General features: G+C 49.2%; 2 protein-coding genes across 3 annotated transcripts; one reads left to right on the forward strand and one right to left on the reverse strand.

The window, feature by feature from the left end:
* Window positions 1–1,433: 1,433 nt before the first annotated feature.
* LOC138826408 (protein FAM216A-like) lies at window positions 1,434–7,613 on the reverse strand. 2 transcript variants are annotated; one of them, XM_070021547.1, is made up of 8 exons: window positions 7,471–7,613; window positions 6,901–6,969; window positions 5,898–5,938; window positions 4,839–4,960; window positions 3,582–3,711; window positions 3,360–3,507; window positions 2,519–2,601; window positions 1,434–1,613 (listed from the first exon to the last, which is right to left on the reverse strand). In XM_070021547.1, exons 1-8 carry the CDS (start codon window positions 7,524–7,526, stop codon window positions 1,495–1,497), a joined length of 768 nt encoding a protein of 255 aa, XP_069877648.1. In that variant the 5' UTR covers window positions 7,527–7,613; the 3' UTR covers window positions 1,434–1,494. The 2 variants fall into 2 exon arrangements, with proteins under 2 accessions (XP_069877648.1, XP_069877649.1); XM_070021548.1 differs by lacking the exon at window positions 6,901–6,969 and having other exon boundaries at window positions 7,471–7,611.
* A 57-nt stretch (window positions 7,614–7,670) lies between these two features.
* LOC138826405 (GPN-loop GTPase 3) lies at window positions 7,671–17,974 on the forward strand. Its single transcript, XM_070021542.1, has 8 exons — window positions 7,671–8,096; window positions 9,727–9,835; window positions 11,937–12,104; window positions 12,778–12,902; window positions 13,593–13,708; window positions 13,824–13,920; window positions 15,754–15,882; window positions 17,033–17,974. The coding sequence occupies exons 1-8, from the start codon at window positions 8,049–8,051 to the stop codon at window positions 17,093–17,095; spliced, it is 855 nt and encodes a 284-aa protein (XP_069877643.1). The 5' UTR covers window positions 7,671–8,048; the 3' UTR covers window positions 17,096–17,974.
* Window positions 17,975–18,327: the final 353 nt, after the last annotated feature.

Below are 18,327 nucleotides of genomic sequence, written 5' to 3' on the forward strand. Positions count from 1 at the left end.
TGCATTGGTAATACTGTTGGACTCACATCTTCCTTCCTAAACGATGTTTCATATTCCCATATTACAGCAGTGGCTCTTCAAACTGTTGCTGCTCCTATTTTTCAAGGTTCAAAAAAAAACCCTACTAAAGTTATAAAGGAAGCATACTCGATTGACCAGGTAGTGTAAGGAATCCTCTCATCAGCCAGGTGCAGGTGGCTCACAGTTGGCATCGCAGCTACTCAGGAGGCTGAGATGTGAGGATCTCATTCAAAGCCAGCCTGGGCAGGAAAGTCTCTGAAACTTTTTTTTTTTTTTTGCCAGGGGTTTAAACTCAGGGCCTGGGTACTGTCCTTAATCTTTTGCTCAAGGCTAGCACTCTACCACTTGAGCCACAGAGTCACTTCCGGCTTTTTCTGTGTATGTGGTACTGAGGAATTGAACCCAGGGCTTCATGCATCTTAGGTAAGCACTCTACCACTAAGCCATATTCCCAGCCCCTTTGAAGCTTATCTCCAACTACCAGAAAACCGGAAGTGGTGCTGTGGCTTAAAGTAGTACAAAGCTAGCCTTGAGCAAAAAAGCTCAGAGACAGTGCCCAGGCCCTGAGTTTAAGCCCCACAAATGACCCAAAAAAACCCAAAATCCTTCGTTAGAACCATTCCCAACTGTATCTTTTTTTTTTTCCAGTCATGGGGCCTGAACTCTGGGCCTGGGCACTGTCCCTCAGCTTTTCAGCTGTAGATTAGCACTCTATCACTTGAGCCTCAGCCCCACTTCCGGCTTTTTCTGCCTGTGTGGTGCTGAGGAATCGAATTGAGGGCCTAATGCATGCAAGGCACGCACTCTACCACTGAGCCACCTCCCCAGCCCCCAACTGTATCAAGTTTGAGTGTATGGTAACTTTTATAAGATACAGAAAAATCTGTGTTTGTAAACTATTCAAGTAGTATTTCTTGAGCACCTACTTTCTAAGTCAGGGTGTTTATCCCTGAGTGCTCTTCTATTTCTAGACATACTAGTTTTTCTTAGCCCAGTTAAGAAAATCCTTGTAGCCAGGCACCAGTGGCTCATCCTAGCTGCTCAGGAGGCTGAGAGCTGAGGATTACGGTTCAAAGCCAGCAGGGGCAGGAAGTCTGTGAGAGCCTTACCTCCAGTGAACCACCAGAAAACCAGAGGTGGCACTGTAGGCTCAAGTAATGGAGTGCTTGCTTCAAACTAAATGCTGAGGGACAGTGCCCAGGCCCAGTTTAAGCCACACAACTGACAAAAAGAAGTCAGTTTTATGCGACAAGAAAACTTTAATTGTACATAGCAGAAGTATAAGCATATATTTCAGGTAAATTTTATTACACAAATATCATTTGCACACAAGTTGCTAAAACAATAACGGCTTAATGGTGCAAAATGCAATTCTAAACATGGAGAGCACGCGTCAGCCCTTGCGCCCCCCCCCCCCCCCCCCCCCCCGCCTTTGGCACTGTGCTGCAGCTGTTCACCCAGCACGCAGGACTGTCAGGCCAGCATCAGATGTTCTTCCTGTTCTTCGATTGACATAGATTGCATACACTTATTTAGTAGGTCTTCCTCCTTTTTTTCTTCATTCATGTAGGATTCAGAGTCATTTGAAGAAACTGAAGGAAAAATCAGAGTTTATAATAGCTGTTTTGGAAATGAAGTTCTAAGTGCAACTTGGAAGATGACCTTTTTGTTTTGGTTGGTCATGGGGCTTGAACTCAGGCCTGGGCACTGTCCCTTAGCCCTTTCACTCAAAACTAGTACTCTACCACTTAAGAGTCACAGTGCCACTTCTGGTTTTCTGGTGGTTTATTGGAGATAAGAGTTCTCATGACTTTCCTGTCTGGACTGACTTCAAACCCTAATCCTCAGATCTCAGCCTCCTAAGTAGCTAGGATTACAGGTATGAACCACCAGAGCCCTGGCTGACATAATTTATTAACAAACCTTTATTTAGGGAAAACAAGTGGCCTTCAGGGCTCAGCCTGTAGCTACTTCCTTGTCTTAAATCTTTTGCTTATTAAGAGGTATAGTAGTGGGGTTGGGGTTGGGGGTGTTGCTCAGTTGGTAGAGCACTAACCAATGAGCAAAAAGAGTCCCTGTCTCTGACAGAAGAGTTACAGTACTGTACTCTCCACACTAGAGTGCTGTGAGGAACAAGCACTGTGCCCCAGGGAGTTTCAAGATCTGGCTCAAGTTGAAGTGGTCAGGTTTTCCTGAGTATCTTCATTTTCCTTTAGGTCTTCTCTTGGAGACCATAGCAACTTTTCCTGTGTGAGTTGTGCTAACAGTTTGTTTTAAAGCCAGACCTTCTCCCCCTGCCCTTTCCCTTATTCTTGGCTGGGCATGAAAGTGCCCGTTTACTGCGAGGCTGAGCGGGGTCAGCATACAGTGATGGATGTCAGCTCAGAGGGGCCCGCCTTCCCTGCTTCCCACCAGGGCAGTAGCTAGGAAGTGTAGTAGTAGTAATAGTATTTTGATGCTACGGGGACTTACACACGTGTATAAGTTCCACACTTACTTGGCTGCATGTACAGTCTGCCTGATCTTCTGAAAATCTTCATTGACTTACATCTTGTTTTAGACACATGTCCATTTTTTAACCTTAAAATAAGGTTAAAAATAAGGTTAACAACGGGAAATAACAAAGTGAGTGAACCACCACTGCCTAATGCATGTGGTGGCGCTGTGGCTCAGGTGGTAGAGCACCAGCCTTGAGCAAAAGAGCTCAGGGACAGCGCCCAGGCCTGAGTTCAAGCTCCATGACTGAAAACAATAAATAAATAAAAATAAAGTAGAATATTTCTCTCTGCAGAAACATTACATGCATTTCTCTTCGTGGAAGTGTTTGCGCAATTTTAAATTTGTATAGAAACACTGAAAGGGAAGCCCATATCTCTAGCTGATTCAAAGAAGACATTCCAATGAGCTTGGTAAAAAAAAGTAAGACCCCCCCCCTTTTTTTTTTTTTTTTTGGTTGTGGGGCTTGAACTCTGGGCTTGGGCACTGTCCCTGCTCTCTCCGCTTGAGCCACAGTGCCACTTCCAGTTTCTCAGTGGTTTGTTGGAGATAAGAGTCTCACAGACTTTCCTGCCTGGGCTGGCTTTGAACCAGGATCCTCAGATCTCAGCCTCCTCAGCTAGGAATACAGGCATGAGCCATCAGCGCCTGGCAGTAAGACCCTTTTGTACAACCTGTCTACTCTGTTCTCAGCCGGGCCTAGTGAACACAATTTTTAATATCACTTAGCAGTCCTTCAGATATAACAGGGAGTTGTGAGAAACAGATGCTCATGTAACTGTAACCCCTCTGTACATCACTTATAGTAATAAAAACATTTTAAAAAACCAACAACAACAGACCCCTCTTTGTTCCTCGGGGAGCGCCAAAGGGAATGCTGTAGGCTCCCTTGGGGTGCAGCCTGGGTGCAGGACAAGCCCTTCGCCAGCTGATGGCGCCCTGTGGTGGCAGCGGAAGGCTGTTTCTGTGAGCAGCGGCAGCAGGGCACGCCTGGGAGACAAAGCATCAGTCAGAGGACATCTCTCGCAGGGGAGGCGGGGCTGGGGAAGCCCGAGTGCACCTGCCTGGCTCCTGCGAGCTGTGATGAATCACTTGCATGTACTGCCTTTTCATCAGCATCCGCAGATAGCTGGAGTTGCAGATCTTCGCGATGCTGTAGAGGTAACGCTTCTGGCTCACAGTGAGGTATGGATGCTAAAGACAAAAGAATATTTATTACTAACGCTGTAAAACATGGGGATGCGGCTATCTTTCTCACCTGAAAGGGTGATGTGGAGAGCTGTACGTTTTATTGAGCCAACTGTATTAATTTAGCCCAAAAGGGAATGAAATGTCCATCAAGAGTGCAGGTGAGGGGCTGGGAAGGTGGCTCAGTGGTAGAGTGCTTGCCTTGCATGCCTGAGGCCCTGGGTTCGATTCCTCAACACCATATAAGAAAAAAGAAAAAAGCTGGAAGTGTTGCTGTGGCTCAAGTGGTAGGGCGCTAGCCTTGAGCTGAAGAGCTGAAGGACAGCGCCCAGGCCCAGAGTTCAGGCCCCACGACTGGACCAAAAAAAAAAAAAAAAAAAAAAGTGCAACTAAGAGAGCTGGGAATGTGGCTTAGTGGTAGAGTGCTCGCCTTCAAAGCCAGCCCTGGCAGGAAAGTCCTTGAGACTCATCTCTAATAAACCGCTAGAAAACTGGAAGTGGCGCTGTGGCTCAAGTGGTAGAGTGCTCGCCTTGAGCTGAAGAGCTGAGGGACAGCGCCCTCAACTGACAAAAAAGAAAAACAGAAAAAGCTGGAAATGGCACTATGGCTCAAGTGGTAGTGAGCAAAAGCTCAGGGACAGCGCCCAGGCCCTGAGTTCAAGACCCAGAACTGGCAAAAAATAAAGTGCAGCTTATGCTTGTAATCCTCGCTCCTCAGGAGGAGATCTGAGTATCAAGGTTCAGGCAGTAAAGTCCAAGAGACTCATCTCCAAAACCATCAGAAAACCAGAAGTGGCTCAAGGTAGAAGAGTACAAGCTTTGAGCAGAAAGTACTCAGGGAGTGTGCTCAAGTCCCAAGTTCAAGCCCCACAACCAACAAAAATTGCTGGATTGGAGCTGTGGCTCAAGTAGTAGAACATTAACCATGAGGAAAAACTGAGCAAAAGGACGCTGAGTGAGCGAGCCGGGCTCTGGTGGCTCACGCCTGTAATCCTAGCTACTCAGGAGGTTGAGATCTGAGGATTTCAGTTCAAAGCCACGGTGGGTTCACTTCCTGGCTCAACGGCAGGGGGTTTGCTTAGCATGCATGTGCCCCCCCCCCAAAATAAACAACCAAGCCCCCGTCACCCTACCTTTAGGAAGCAGGTGTCCACCAGCGCCTTGGGGACGTGAATGGTCTGCAGGAGGGGCGTCCGCCGTAACTCGTGCAGCGTGGCCATGTGTGAGCTCATCTTGTGTCTATCTTTAATTCTATCTGCAGCCAAGGGTGTGATGTGAATTTCAGAGGACTAGCTAGGACTACACGCTTGAGCCACTGTCACCTGGCCATACCAGCCTTTTAAAAATTGTTTTTGTTTGAGACAGGATCTACAGAGCCTGGGCTGGCTCATGATGAAGGATACTATTGCCTTAGCATCCCTACTGCTGAGATTACAGACGTGCATCACTACACTTAGCCTTTCTGCACTAAGAATTTTGGCATGGAATTTAAATTAACCAACCTTCCATGTAACACACTATGAAAACGACCATGTGGTCTCACTTGTAACCCCAGCTGGTTGGGAGGCTGAGATCTATACACCAGGTGAGTCTATACACCAAAGTTCCAGATGGCATGGGCTTGTCATTCCAGGCACCATGGGAAAACAAACATAGATGTGTGGAGGTCCATGAGTGAGCCTGGGTAGGAAGTGAGACCCTAGCTCAAAAATAACCAAAAACCAGGTGCAGTGGCTCACGCCTGTAACCTAACTACTCAGAAGGCTGAGATCTGAGGGAGAAGCCAGGGCAGGAAAGGGAAAATTCGTGACACTCTCCTCTCCAATTAACCAGCAAAAAGCTGGCAGTGACCCTGTGGTTCAAATGGTGTAGCATTAGCTTTGAGCAAAAAAGTTCAGGGGTGGAGTCCATGCCCCAAGGCTAGAGGTGTCGTTTGGGGGCAGGGAGAGGGGGGGTACCTTTCTAGCAAGATCTGAAGATTGCAATTAAATGCTGGCCTGAGCAAGGCCATGAGACTTTTATTTCCCATTAACCACCACATGGCCAGAAGTGTAGCCGAATCAAGCCTTGCACAAAAAAAAAGCTTCGGGACAGCACCTAGTCCCTAAACTCCAGCCGCAGGCCCTGCATTGTGTAAGTAGAAGCAAACTAGCTTCCTTGAACTACTATGTACAGGTCTGATCTGCACTTACCAGTACTTTTGGCATTCTGGTAATATGAATGTTCAGCTGATCTGTTAGAAAAAGAATATAAATATGTAAAGACTGACAGCTTTATGGGCATTCAAGAACACACTTCACAGGACAAAGGGATGGCTTGCATACACTTTAACTTTCCATGTTTGCACCTGACACAATGTCTCAGAAAGTTCTCCTGTAATTTTGCTTACATCCTAAAGGCACTACTACACTTTCTTTGGAGTTACCTGAAATTTTTATCATACTAAAAAGGACTTACTTTAAACCATGTTTGGTCATTTATCGCTTTTTAATTTCTGCAATGAACCCAGTGACGTATTGGGGCTGGTGAAGTGACTCAAGCCTGTCACCAAGCACTCAGGAGGTGGTTGAGACAAGAGGACTGTGAATGCAAGGCCACCCTGGACTACACAGCTAGACGCTATTTCAACAACTACGAAAAAGAATCAGCTCATCTGGGCTCCTGCTGCATCCACGTTATTATTTTCCTGTTCTCTTTAATAAAGTATTGAGACATTAAAAAAAATAACAACACGACCCCTTGAAAGATTAGTTCATTCACGGTGTAAAATGTTTCCGGTTTCATACAAGAACCCATCAAACCAAGAGCCAGCTTTTAGCCACGGCCAGAGGCTCAGCGGCGGTCATCCTAGCTACTCGGGAGGCTGAGATCTGAGGATCGCCGTTAAAAGGCTGGTCGGGGTAAGACAGACCAGGAATGAGACCTTTATCTCCAATTAGCCCCAAACAACAAGCAGAGGAGCTGGATCCGGTGACAGGTGATGGGGCGCCTGCCTTGAACCAAACAGCTCAGGAACGGCGCCCGGTGCCCGGACTCCAGCCCCACGACCAGCACAAAGGTAAGAACACCAACACCAGAGTTCTTCTCATTTATTCCGTGGCCGCCATCCAGGGGTTCCACAAACCGGGCCCCGGCCCGCCCCGGCCGCTGTGAAGACCTGAGGAAGACCCACACCCCCGCTTAACCCGTCCTCACACTCCGGGGAAACTGAGGCAGGGGACGGGACGTTCAAGGCCAGCCCGGGCAGCTCCGCTTAGATCCTGTCTTGAAAACCAGCCAACAAACGCAGACGTGAGGGCCGCCGCGGCCGCTGGCATCGGAACCCACCCGAAGCCCGGCCGGGAGACCCGCAGGACGGGGCGAGGCCGGGCCCCGGGGGCGTCCCCCCGCCCCGGCCCCGCCCCCGGCCCGCCCCCGCCCCCTGGCCCGCCCCCTGCCCCACCCCCGCCCCCGGCCCCGACCCCGGCCCCGCCCCCGCCCCGCCCCAGGCCCCGGCCCCGCCCCGCCCCAGGCCCCGGCCCCGGCCCCGCCCCGCCCCAGGCCCCGGCCCCGGCCCCGCCCCACCCCGGCCCGCCCCGCCCCCTGGCCCGCCCCCGGCCCCGGCCCCGACCCCGGCCCCGGCCCCGACCCCGGCCCCGGCCCCGACCCCGCCCCGCCCCAGGCCCCGGCCCCGGCCCCGGCCCCGGCCCGCCTCCGCCACCCGCCAACGCGAAGGGCCCCCGCCCCGAGCCGGGCTCCGCGCACACGCGGGGGGCCGTGCCTCACCGGCGGCCGCCACCCTCGGCCTCGGCCCCGAGGGGCCCCTCAGCCTGGCCCGGCATCACCTTGCACCCGGTGCCCGGCGCGGGGCTCGAGCGCCGGGGACGCCGGGAGCGTGCGGAGGGCCGGGCGGCGGACCCCGATGCGCGGCGAGAACGCGCGGCGGGAACGCGGGCGAGTGGACGTGCCCGGAGACCACGTGCTCCAACCCCAACGACCCTCGGCACCGCAAAGTCAAACCCTGAGAAGCTACGAAACCCGGGCGCCCGGGCGCGCAGCGAACCGTTAGCCGTTGTTACCCAGGCAACCAGAGCGTTGGTTCGCCAACCGCTCCTGGCCTTCGACAGCTGCGGCGCATGCGCGGGCCCGCCCTCTCTACCCACACTCGTTTCGCCCGCAAGCGAGAGTCCCGGGATTTGACCCGCGGAACGCCCTGTAGTTAGGGGCGTGACAGAACGGAACGCGGAAGTGGAGGATGGATTATGATTGGTTCCCACTTCGAGTTCCCGGAAGTCAGAGGGCGTCGCGCGAAGGCTGAAGGCGTCGGGAGCTGACGGGAGCCGACGGGGACCCCGGGACCCGCCATGCCTCGGTACGCGCAGCTCGTCATGGGCCCCGCCGGCAGCGGGAAGGTGAGGAGCGGAAAGTCGCCGCTGTGGGGGGCCGGGGCAGCGGCGGGGCAGCGGGCCTGTGAAACCGGGGCCTCGGACGACCCCCTGTGCCCCCCGCGCTTCAGGGTCCGTTCTGCTTTTGCTCGGGACTAAAGGTAGTTGCTAAAGTTCCTTGAGTACTTAGGCGCCGGTGTGTTTTCTTTAAAAAAAAAAAAACATTGAAGGGCTGGGAAGGTGGCTGAATGGTAGAGCGCTTGCCTTGCATGCCTGAGGCCCTGGGTTCGATTCCTCAGCACCACAGAAGCAAAAAGAAAAAAGCTGGAAGTGGCGCTGTGCCTCAAGTGGTAGAGCGATAGCCTTGAGCTGAAGAGCTGAGGGACAGCACCCAGGCCCAGAGTTCAGGCCCCACGACTGGACCCCCCCCCCAAAAAAAAGAAGGTGTTTATTTCATTTTAAAATATTTTAAGTTGCTATTAAGAAGGTGATATGCAGAGGGGCTACACATGTCAGGTAAAGAGCACACGTCTTTTTTTTTTTTTTTTTTTTTTGTCGGTCCTGGGGCTTGAACTCTGGGCTTGGGCGATGTCCCTGCAAAGAGCACATGTCTTTTTGGACAGTGTCACCCCTTCCCTCACTCTCTCCTAGTTCCCTGATTTATTTTCATAGCAGCCCTTGAGATTGTCTTTTTTTTAGGAGTAAAAGCAAACACCTCCAGCCTGAGGCTCATGCCTATTACAGGCATAAAATGCTGGGATTACCCTGCGTTTGAGGGTCAGAGGTGAGAAGGATCGGGAGTTCTAGGCCAGCCTGGGCTACAAGTTGAGCTGATGTGTGACAGTTGAAGCTCCTGAGTGGCTGTTGTCCCAGCTACTCAAAGTGCCTGGGATCTGAGGATCACAGCTCAAAACCAGCCTGGCTAGAAACCAGCCTTGGCCTGAAACTGGAGGTGTGGCCCAAATGGTGGGGGGCCATCTTTGAGGAGACAATGAGGGAAATAACTAAGGGACAGCTCCCAGGCCCTGAGTTCAATGCTTAGGACTGGCACACATAAACTTAGGATTGTGCTAGGCACTGGAGGCTCACATCTGTAATCCTAGCTACTCAGGAGGCTGAGATCTGAGGATAGAGGTTCAAAGCCGGCCCAGGCAAGAAATTCCCCATGAGACTCTTTATCTCCAACTAATCACCAGAAAACTGAAAGTGGCCCTGTGGCTCAAGTGGTAGAACATTTGGCTTGAGCTGAAAAGCTCAGGGAAAGTGCCCAGGCCCGGAGTTCAAGCCCCACAATCGACCAAAAAAAAAAAAAAAAAGGATTGTGATTGTTATTGTTACATTATACTGCAGAGAGAGAGAGAGAGAGAGAGAGAGAGAGAGAGAGAGAGAGAGAGAGAGAGAGAGAGAGAGAGAGAGTGTGTGTGTGCATATTTGCTGGTCTCACAGAATCCTGCCCAGGCTGGCTTCAAATTGAAATCCTCAGATTAGGCATATAAAATACAGTATAAATGAAGAAATTGCCCAGATATCAGAGGGAGAAAGTCCAGAAGCATGTTACTTCAGTCTTTATCACAGCCTGAGCCATTGACTTGGTCCCTAAAGGATATGAAGGTGAGTGGCCTGGCCTGCTCTTACTCTTATTCCTGTGATTTTACAGAGCACCTACTGTTCCACTATGGTGCAGCACTGTGAAGCCCTCAGCCGGTCTGTCCAGGTGGTCAACCTAGACCCAGCGGCCGAGCACTTCAACTACCCTGTGATGGCTGGTGAGTCCTGGCGGGGCCTCCCCTCCTTTGGGAATAGTAGGTAGGGGGAGAAGGGAGTGCAGGCTGCCCATCCTGGAAGCTGAAAACATAATTATTGTAGCTGGGCACCAGTAGCTCATGTCTACCAGGTAGTTCTTCAGGAGGCTTAGATCTGAGGAGAGTGGTTTGAAGCAAGCCAGGACAGACAAACTCTAGAGACTGATGTTTAAGTCACCAGCAAAAAGCCAGAAGTGAAGATGTGCCTCAAGTGGTACAGTGCCAGCCTTGAGCAAAAACGCTAAGGGACAGTGCCCAGTCCCTTTGTTCAAGCCCCAGAACCAACACACACACACACAGCAGCTATTACAGTCTGATGCCCCTGGTGAACACATTGATTGTTGTTTGGTGGTCTGTTTGTGATGATATGTGACAGTGGTTTTTTGTTTTGTTTTATGGTATTAAGCCTTGAACTCAGGAAACCTATTGTCTTAGGAAAGCACTTAACCACTTGGGCCACATCCAGCACCACTCCAGTTTTGTGGTGGTTTATTAGAGATAAGAGTTTCACGGACTCTCCTGCCCGGGCTGGCTTTGAACCGTGATCCTCAGATCTCAGCCTCCTGAGTAGCTAGGATTACAGGCATGAGCCACCGGCGCCCGGCTCAGACCATTTTCTTTCTTTCCTTCCTTCCTTCCTTCCTTCCTTCCTTCCTTCCTTCCTTCTTTCCTTCCTTCTTTCTTTCCTTCTTTCTTTCTTTCCTTCTTTCTTTCTTTCTTTCTTTCTTTCTTTCTTTCTTTCTTTCTTTCTTTCTTTCTTTCTTTCTTTTTCTTTCCTTCTTTCTTTCCTTCTTTCTTTCCTTCTTTCTTTCTTTCTTTCTTTCTTTCTTTCTTTCTTTCTTTCTTTCTTTCTTTCTTTCTTCCTTCCTTCCTTCCTTCCTTCCTTCCTTCCTTCCTTTCTTCCTTCCTTCCTTTGGGTCTGGTCATGGGCCTGAACTCTGGGCCTGGGCGCTGTCCCTCAGCTCTTCACCTCAAGACTAGCACTGTACCACTTGAGCCACAGTGCCACTACCAGCTTTTTTTTTTTTTCCTGCTTATGTGGTGCTGAGGAATTAAACCCAGGGCCTCATGCATGCAAGGCAAGCACTCTACCACTGAACCACTTTCCCAGCCCCTCAGACCATTTTCTTAAATTGTCACTACCACGGTTTGAACTCAGCCTCTTCCTTGATCAAAGCTAGCCCTCTGTAGGTTGAGTCTCACCTCCACCTCTGTTTTTTGATGGTTATGGTTATTTTATAGATAATGGCTTATGGACTTTTCTGCCCAAGCTGGCTTCAAACTTTGATCCTTTGGATCTGAGACTCCCTTAGTAGCAAGGATTACAAGCATAAGCCCCTTGTGCCCAGCTGTATTATTTTTATTGGTGATGGTGGTAAGTTATGGCCCTTGAACTTGGGGCTTGAGTACTGCGCCTGGGCTCTTTTGTACTCTACCACTTTGAGCCACAGCTCCACTACTGGTTTGCTGGTGGTTAATTGGAGATAGAGTATCATATACTTTCCTGCCTGGGCTGGCTTTATTTGATCCTTAGATGTCAGCTTCCTAAGTAGCTAGGATTATGGGCATGAATCTACAGCACCCAGCACATATTTTGTTTTTGAGATAGGGTCTTGCTAACTTTGCTTGGGCTAGTCTTTTAAATCAGTGATCTTCCTTCCTTTGCCTTGCAAATACCTGGAATTATAGACACAAACCACTATGCCCAAATCCATTTTTTTCCTTTTTTTTTTTTTGTTGTTGGTTGTGGGACTTGAACTCTGGGCCTGGGTGCTGTCTCTGAGCTCTTCAGCTCAAGGTGAGCAATCTACCACTTGAGCCACAGCACCACTTCCGGTTTTCTGGTGGTTAATTGGAGATGAGAGTCTCATGGACTTTGCTTGCCCAGGCTGGCTCAGAACAGCAATCCCCAGATCTCAGCCTCCTCAGTAGCTTTTTCCATTTATGTGGTACTGAGGAATGGAACCCAGGGCTTCACACATGTGAGGCAAGTACTCTACCAATAAGCTACATTCCCAGCCCCAGGATTGTAATTTTCAAGAGGACATTCTTCTGTTCTTTCCAGACATCCGGGAGCTGATTGAAGTGGATGATGTGATGGAGGATGCATCGCTGAGGTTTGGTCCCAACGGAGGACTGGTGTTCTGCATGGAGTACTTTGCCAATAATTTTGACTGGCTGGAGGACTGTCTCGGCCATGTGGAGGATGACTACATCCTTTTTGACTGTCCAGGTAAGTCAGCAGTTTGTGTTACCTTTGAAGCTGTAGTTATGTTCTCTGTGTAGCTCTGACAGCACAGCAGCAAGGTGCCATGTCTTGTGCATTTGAACTTGATAGATTACGAGGTAGCTGTGGTCTCTGCCTTTCTGGGACTCAGTCCAGTGGTTTGTGAGATACCAGAAACAAAATCACCCCAGTGGTCCCTGAATCCCTCAGTAACTAAGAGTGTCGCATGCAGGGGAGAGGGAGATCTCTGGTCTTGTGGCCTCTAAGCTGCAGGGTAGAGGTGAAGGTGAGGGGCAGTGTTTCAGGTTGGGGCTCTCACACCCAAGGCCTCATAAGTTTAATACGGTTTTGTGGCCTTCATTTGTTTTCTTTTTTTTTTCTTTTTTTTTTTTTTAATTGGTCATGGGGCTTGAACTCAGGGTCTGGATGCTGTCCCTGAGCTTTTCTGCTCAAGGCTATTGCTCTACTACCTTAAGCCATTCAAGCTCCACTTCGGAGTTTCTGGTGGTTAATTGGAGGTAACCATCTCATGGACCTTCTTGCCCAGGCTGTCTTTGAGCCATGGTCCTCAGCTCTCAGCCTCCTGAGTAGCTAGGATTTAGAATTCCTCTTTTCACCTTGGATGGGAGGACTTAGGTATAGTTGATGACTTAACCTGTTTTCTGTGTTCTTTCTGCAGGTCAGATTGAGCTGTACACGCATCTGCCTGTGATGAAGCAGCTAGTCCAGCAGCTGGAGCAGTGGGAGTTCCGAGTCTGTGGAGTTTTTCTTGTCGATTCCCAGTTCATGGTGGAGTCATTCAAGGTGTGGGGATAAGTGTGTTGGCGATTGCTTGGTCATGGGTACTGTACAGAGATGGCATCCTCCTTTAACTACTGTGATTCCTGGCATTGCACACATCAGTCTGGAGCTATTTAGTATCCTTTTCTTAATTACTATATTATTATGTATTTTTAACTCACTAATAGATATTTTTAGCTCAAAAATAAGAAATGAAATACAGATTTTGGAGAGTTACTTGCTTAAGAAAAAGCTGATACAAGCCAGGCACTGGTGGCTCATGCCTGTAATCATAGCTACTCAAGAGGTTGAGATCTGAGGATTGCATTTCAAAGCCAGCCTGGGCAAGAAAGTTCGTGGGACTCGTAATGTCTAATTAAGCATCAGAAAACTGAAGTGGCACTGTGGCTGAAAGTGGTAGAGCGCTAGCCTTGAACAAAAGGAGCTCAGGGACAGCACCCAGGCCCTGAGTTGAAGCCCCAAGACCGACAGAAAAATAAAGGTCTATTTGGAATTTCTGTCTAAACTGGAATTTGTGGTTAGCACAGATGGAAGTCCACATCTTTTATTCTTCCCTCACCCGGGAGTCCATGTGAGCTGTGGTTCTCTAGGTCTTTGGTCACAGGAGCATTTCTTACTCCAGCATTGCTGGAGTGGGTAGAGGCCTCTCTCGGTGACTGAGGCAACCATTGATCCCGTCTGTGCCTCTTTCAGTTCATCTCTGGCGTCCTGGCGGCCCTGAGTGCCATGATCTCTCTGGAAATTCCTCAAGTGAACATCATGACCAAAATGGACCTGCTGAGCAAGAAAGCAAAGAAGGAAATTGAGAAGTGAGTTTCCTGTCCTGTGGCTGTCAGGTCTCAGCCCTCTGTCTGCCGAGTTGTGACCTTCCCTGCTGTAACCCCGGCCTCCTGATTAGTATTCATTTATTCTTTACTTTGACAGGTTTCTGGATCCTGATATGTATTCTTTATTACAAGATTCCACAAGTGGCTTAAGAAGCAAAAAATTTAAAAAACTGACTAATGCTATTTGTGGACTGGTAAGCTTTTTATTATTATTATTTTTTTTTTTGGGTCCAGTCGTGGGGCCTGAACTCTGGGCCTGGGCGCTGTCCCTCATATCTTCAGCTCAAGGCTAGTGCTCTACCACTCGAGCCACAGCACCACCTCCAGCTTTTTTCTTTTTGCTTATGTGGTGCTGAGGAATCGAACCCAGGGCCTCATGCATGCAAGGCAAGCGCTCTACCACTGAGCCACCTTCCCAGCCCCTGGTAAGCTTTTTAAAGTGTATTTAATCTTGAGAAGATTTTTGCTGGTCATGGGGTTTGAGCTCAGGGCCTGGGTGCTGTCCCTGAGTCCTTTTGCTCAAAGCTAGTGTTATACCACTTTAAGCCACAGCTCCACTTCTGGTTTCCTGGTGGTTAATTGGAGATCTCATAGATTTTCTTGCTGGGCTGGCTTCAAATCATGATCCTCAGATCTTAGCCTCCTGAGTAGTTAAGGTTAGAGGTTATATATAGAGCCATCAGCAGCCAGCTATTTTTTTTTTGGGGGGGGGGTCGGTCGTGGGGCTTGAACTCTGGGTTTGAGCACTGTCCCTGCACTCTTCAGCTCAGGGCGAGGGCTCTATCTCTTGAGCCACAGGGCCACTTCCTGTTCTCCAGTGGTTTATTGGAGATAAGAGCCTCACGGACTTTGCTGCCTGGGCTGGCTTTGAACGGTGATCCTCAGATCTCAGCCTCCTAAGCAGCTAAGATTATAGGTGTGAGCCACCGGTGACAGCCAGCTAATTTTGAGGAGTTTTTGGCCTGGTTGAGAATTTGACTGCATCTAGTCCAGCCCCACACCTGCAAAAAAAGAAGGGTCTATTGAGGTGGCCACTTAGTTCAATTTAGGAGATATGGAGAGCCCAATAAATCAGTATACCTTACTTCAAGCTAATGGTCAGTTGAGAGCTGGATATAGTAGTACACACCTGTAAACCCAGCAGTTGGGAAGCCAAGTTAGGATTGCAGGTCCTAGGCTACCCTGGTCCACATAGTGAGATCCTGACCAAATAAAAAGCTAGAGGTAGGCTGGGAAGGTAGCTCAGTGGTAGAGTGCTTGCCTTGCATGCATGAGGGCCTGGGTTCTATTCCTCAGCACCCCATAAGCAGAAAAAGCTGGAAGTGGTGCTGTGGCTCAAGTGGTAGAGCACTAGCCTTAGCTGAAGAGCTGAGGATCAGCGCCTAGGCCCAGAGTTCAGGGCCCATGACTGACTGATAGAGAGTCTGTCTAGCAAAAGCCAGGACTCAAACCCCAGCACCACCAAAAGAAAAAGATGATGAAAAAGGTGACATTGATCAAGATGCATAATACTCAGGCTGACACGTTGATTTGAAACCTCTTTGTACAACTACTTAAAGATAGTTAAAAGCAAAAACAAGAGCTGGGAATGTGGCTTAGTGGTAGAACGCGTGCCTAGCATGCATGAAGCCCTGGGTTCGATTCCACAGTACCACATAAACAGAAAAGTGGAGCTGCTCAAATGGTAGAGTGCTAGCCTTGAGAAAAGCAGCTCAGGGACAGTGTCCAGGCCCTGAATTCAGGCCCCAGAACTGCCAAAAGAAAAAAGAAAAAGAAAAAACAAAAATTGGCTTTCACCGTTATTCCCAGTAGATGTGGGGTTCAGATGAACATGCGTGGCCCAGCGTGTGGTTAAGCAGTGAGCCAGTGTGAGCTCAGGGCAGTCAGCAAGGGTTTGCCTGCCTCTGCCACCGCCACCACTCCTCCCTTTGAACCCAGGCGCAGATGTTGTAGTCGGGAGTGCAGATGGCTAGAAGTCTCTGCTGCGAATTGAAAATAATGTATTTTTCTTGAAATCCTCACCACAGATTGATGACTACAGCATGGTGCGGTTTTTACCATATGATCACTCAGATGAGGAGAGCATGAACATTGTGTTACAGAATATCGATTTTGCCATTCAGTATGGAGAGGACCTGGAATTTAAAGAACCAAAGGTGATTTCTCACTTGAGCTGTTTTTCCTGGCTTGGGGAACATAATTGCCAGTAGCCTCCTACTAACCTAGGCAACTCCTGGAGTTAGGATCTTTGTCTTGAGAATGGTGGTGCTCCCTGGGCTTTCTGGGTAATCTTCCAACTCCCACGTGTGTTCAGCGATTGTATGGATTTTACTTCACCTATTGGAGCAGCTATAGTCTTCTGTGTTTGTGCTTGCTGGGAGATGTGTGAAAGGAGGTGGACAAGGTAGAGTTGAACTTGGAGGAGACTAATAGCAGCTGGCAGGAGAGCGCTGCCACAGCATGGGACAGAGAGCCACTGAATGTAATCCATTATTTTTTGGGTGACATAGGAGCACACTAGATTTGCCAAAGGTCTGAGTTGTTTTCTTTAAGACAAGCACTAGCTAGTAGTCCAGGCTGCTTGGGATCTTCTTCCTTCAGCCTCCCAAGTGGCTGGGATTATAGGCATGTCCAACCACCCCTACCTGGAAAAATTCTATTATGCTTTTTCTTACCATTACTATTGCCTATAGCAGCTGGGTGCTAGTAGTTCTTGTCTGTAATCCTAGCTACTCAGAAGACTGAGATCTGAGAATGGTGGGTTGAAGCCAGCCTGGCAGAAAAATCCAAGCAACTAGCCGGGCGCTGGTGGCTCACGCCTGTAATCCTAGCTACTCAGGAGGCTGAGATCTGAGGATCGCAGTTCAAAGCCAGCCCGGGCAAGAAAGACCGTGAGACTCTTATCTCCAATAAACCACCAGAAAACCGGAAGTGGCGCTGTAGCTCAGGTGGTAGAGCGCTCGCCTTGAGCTGAAGAGCTGAGGGACAACGCCCAGGCCCAGAGTTCAAGCCCCACGACCGACAAAAAAAAAAAAAAAAAAAAATCCAAGCAACTTTTATCTCTAAATTTACCAGCAAAAATCTGACGTGGAGGTGTGGCTTAAGTAGTAGAGCACCAGCTTTGAGTGGAAAACAAAGCTAAGGGACAGTATGTAGGCCCTAAGTTTGAGCTCCAATACTGGCACCAAAAAAAAAAAAAAAAAAAAAAGATTTCCTGAGATCAACACCTGAAGCTCACCCTCCATACAGAGTAAATGACTGAGAAGAAATGAATGCATTTTCTGTTTTGTGTTTCCTTTGTGCCAGGAACAAGAAGCTGAGTCTTCCTCTATGTTTGATGAATATTTCCAGGAACGCCAGCAGGAATGAAGAGTAACTCACTATGAATATGTGACAGCAGGCAGCCACATTGGCAGCACTGGCTGTACTGTGCTCCCATAGGAAGCTGCTGCTTTTAATTAAATAGGTGCACTGGCTCATTATCAGGAGCACTGGCTCTTTATCAGGAGCACATTTGATTAGAGCTCCAAGTTCCTCTGGTATCTTCTAACCTGGTGCTGGCAGCTCATGCCTGTAATCCCAGCTACTCAGGCGGCTGAGAGCTGAGGATTACAGTTTGAAATCAGCAAGAAAGTCCACGAGATTTTTATCTTCAATTAACCACCAAAACGCTGGAACTGGTGCTGAGGCTCAAGTGGTAGAGTGCTAGCCTTGAGCACAAAAAAAACTTGGGCAGTGGCCAGACCCTGAGTTCAAGCCCCAGTACTGGCACCAAAAGGGGGGTGGTGGTGGTATTTTCTAGCTGTTCACTGATAATTCAGTTATACAGAAGGCTGAGATCTGAGGATCTAGGTTCAAAGCCAGTTCAGGCAGAAAGGTTCTCTAGACTCTATTTCCAATTAACCAGTAAAATATTGAGCTGGAGGCATAGTTCTGAGCAAGCAAGTCAAATAAGCATAAGGCTGTTAAGTTCAAACACTGGTACCAGCAAATATACATATACATATATGTGTGTATATGTATGTATGTACATATATGTATGTATATATATATATAGTATAATTTAGAAAGTAAATGTAACTGAGATATGTGTGCACATACAGGAAAAAAATTAAAAGCTAAAGCCACATGCTGGTGGCTCATGCTTATAATCCTAATTGCTCAGGAGGCTGAGATCTGAGGTCCATGGTTCAAAGCCATCATGGTCAGGAAATTTTTTGAGACTCTACAATAAACTTTGAAAATGTTGGAAGTGGGATTGTGGCTCGAGTGGCTCTAGTTGAGGGCTAGCTCCTGAGGGCGAGCGCCAGCCTGGCCCAAAGGCCCGAGACTCTTACCTCCAGGAAACCAGCAAAAAGCCCAAAGTGGAGCTGTGGTTCAAGCGCTTGGGCCCCAGCCTTGCGCGAGAAAGCCAAGCGAGAGCACGGGCCCCCGGGTTGATGAAGCTCCAGTGCAGAAAGAGGCCATTGCTTAATTACTGGGACTCCGCGAACCGCAAGCCTTCCTAGCTTCGCGTGCATACTACGCATGCGCAGCGCCCAGAGACTCTGCTAAGTGCGCTGGCGCCCCCTGGCGCTCTGTTAGGCCAGGCCGGCGACAGC

Source organism: Dipodomys merriami, unplaced genomic scaffold, assembly GCF_024711535.1.
Source record: "Dipodomys merriami isolate MVZ:Mamm:240054 unplaced genomic scaffold, mDipMer1.0.p SCAF_142, whole genome shotgun sequence".
In the NCBI taxonomy this organism is placed as follows: Eukaryota; Metazoa; Chordata; class Mammalia; order Rodentia; family Heteromyidae; genus Dipodomys; species Dipodomys merriami.

Coding starts and splice junctions, on each gene's coding strand:
- LOC138826408 (XM_070021547.1), bottom strand. CDS start 7,526: ATGCCGGGCCAGGCTGAGGGGCCCCTCGGGGCCGAGGCCGAGGGTGGC. Junction 3,712..4,838: donor TGGACACCTGCTTCCTAAAG/GTAGGGTGACGG, acceptor TTTTGTCTTTAG/CATCCATACCTCACTGTGAG. Junction 1,614..2,518: donor CAGACTGTACATGCAGCCAA/GTAAGTGTGGAA, acceptor TTTTTCCTTCAG/TTTCTTCAAATGACTCTGAA.
- LOC138826405 (XM_070021542.1), top strand. CDS start 8,049: ATGCCTCGGTACGCGCAGCTCGTCATGGGCCCCGCCGGCAGCGGGAAG. Junction 8,097..9,726: donor GCCCCGCCGGCAGCGGGAAG/GTGAGGAGCGGA, acceptor GTGATTTTACAG/AGCACCTACTGTTCCACTAT. Junction 12,105..12,777: donor CATCCTTTTTGACTGTCCAG/GTAAGTCAGCAG, acceptor TTCTTTCTGCAG/GTCAGATTGAGCTGTACACG.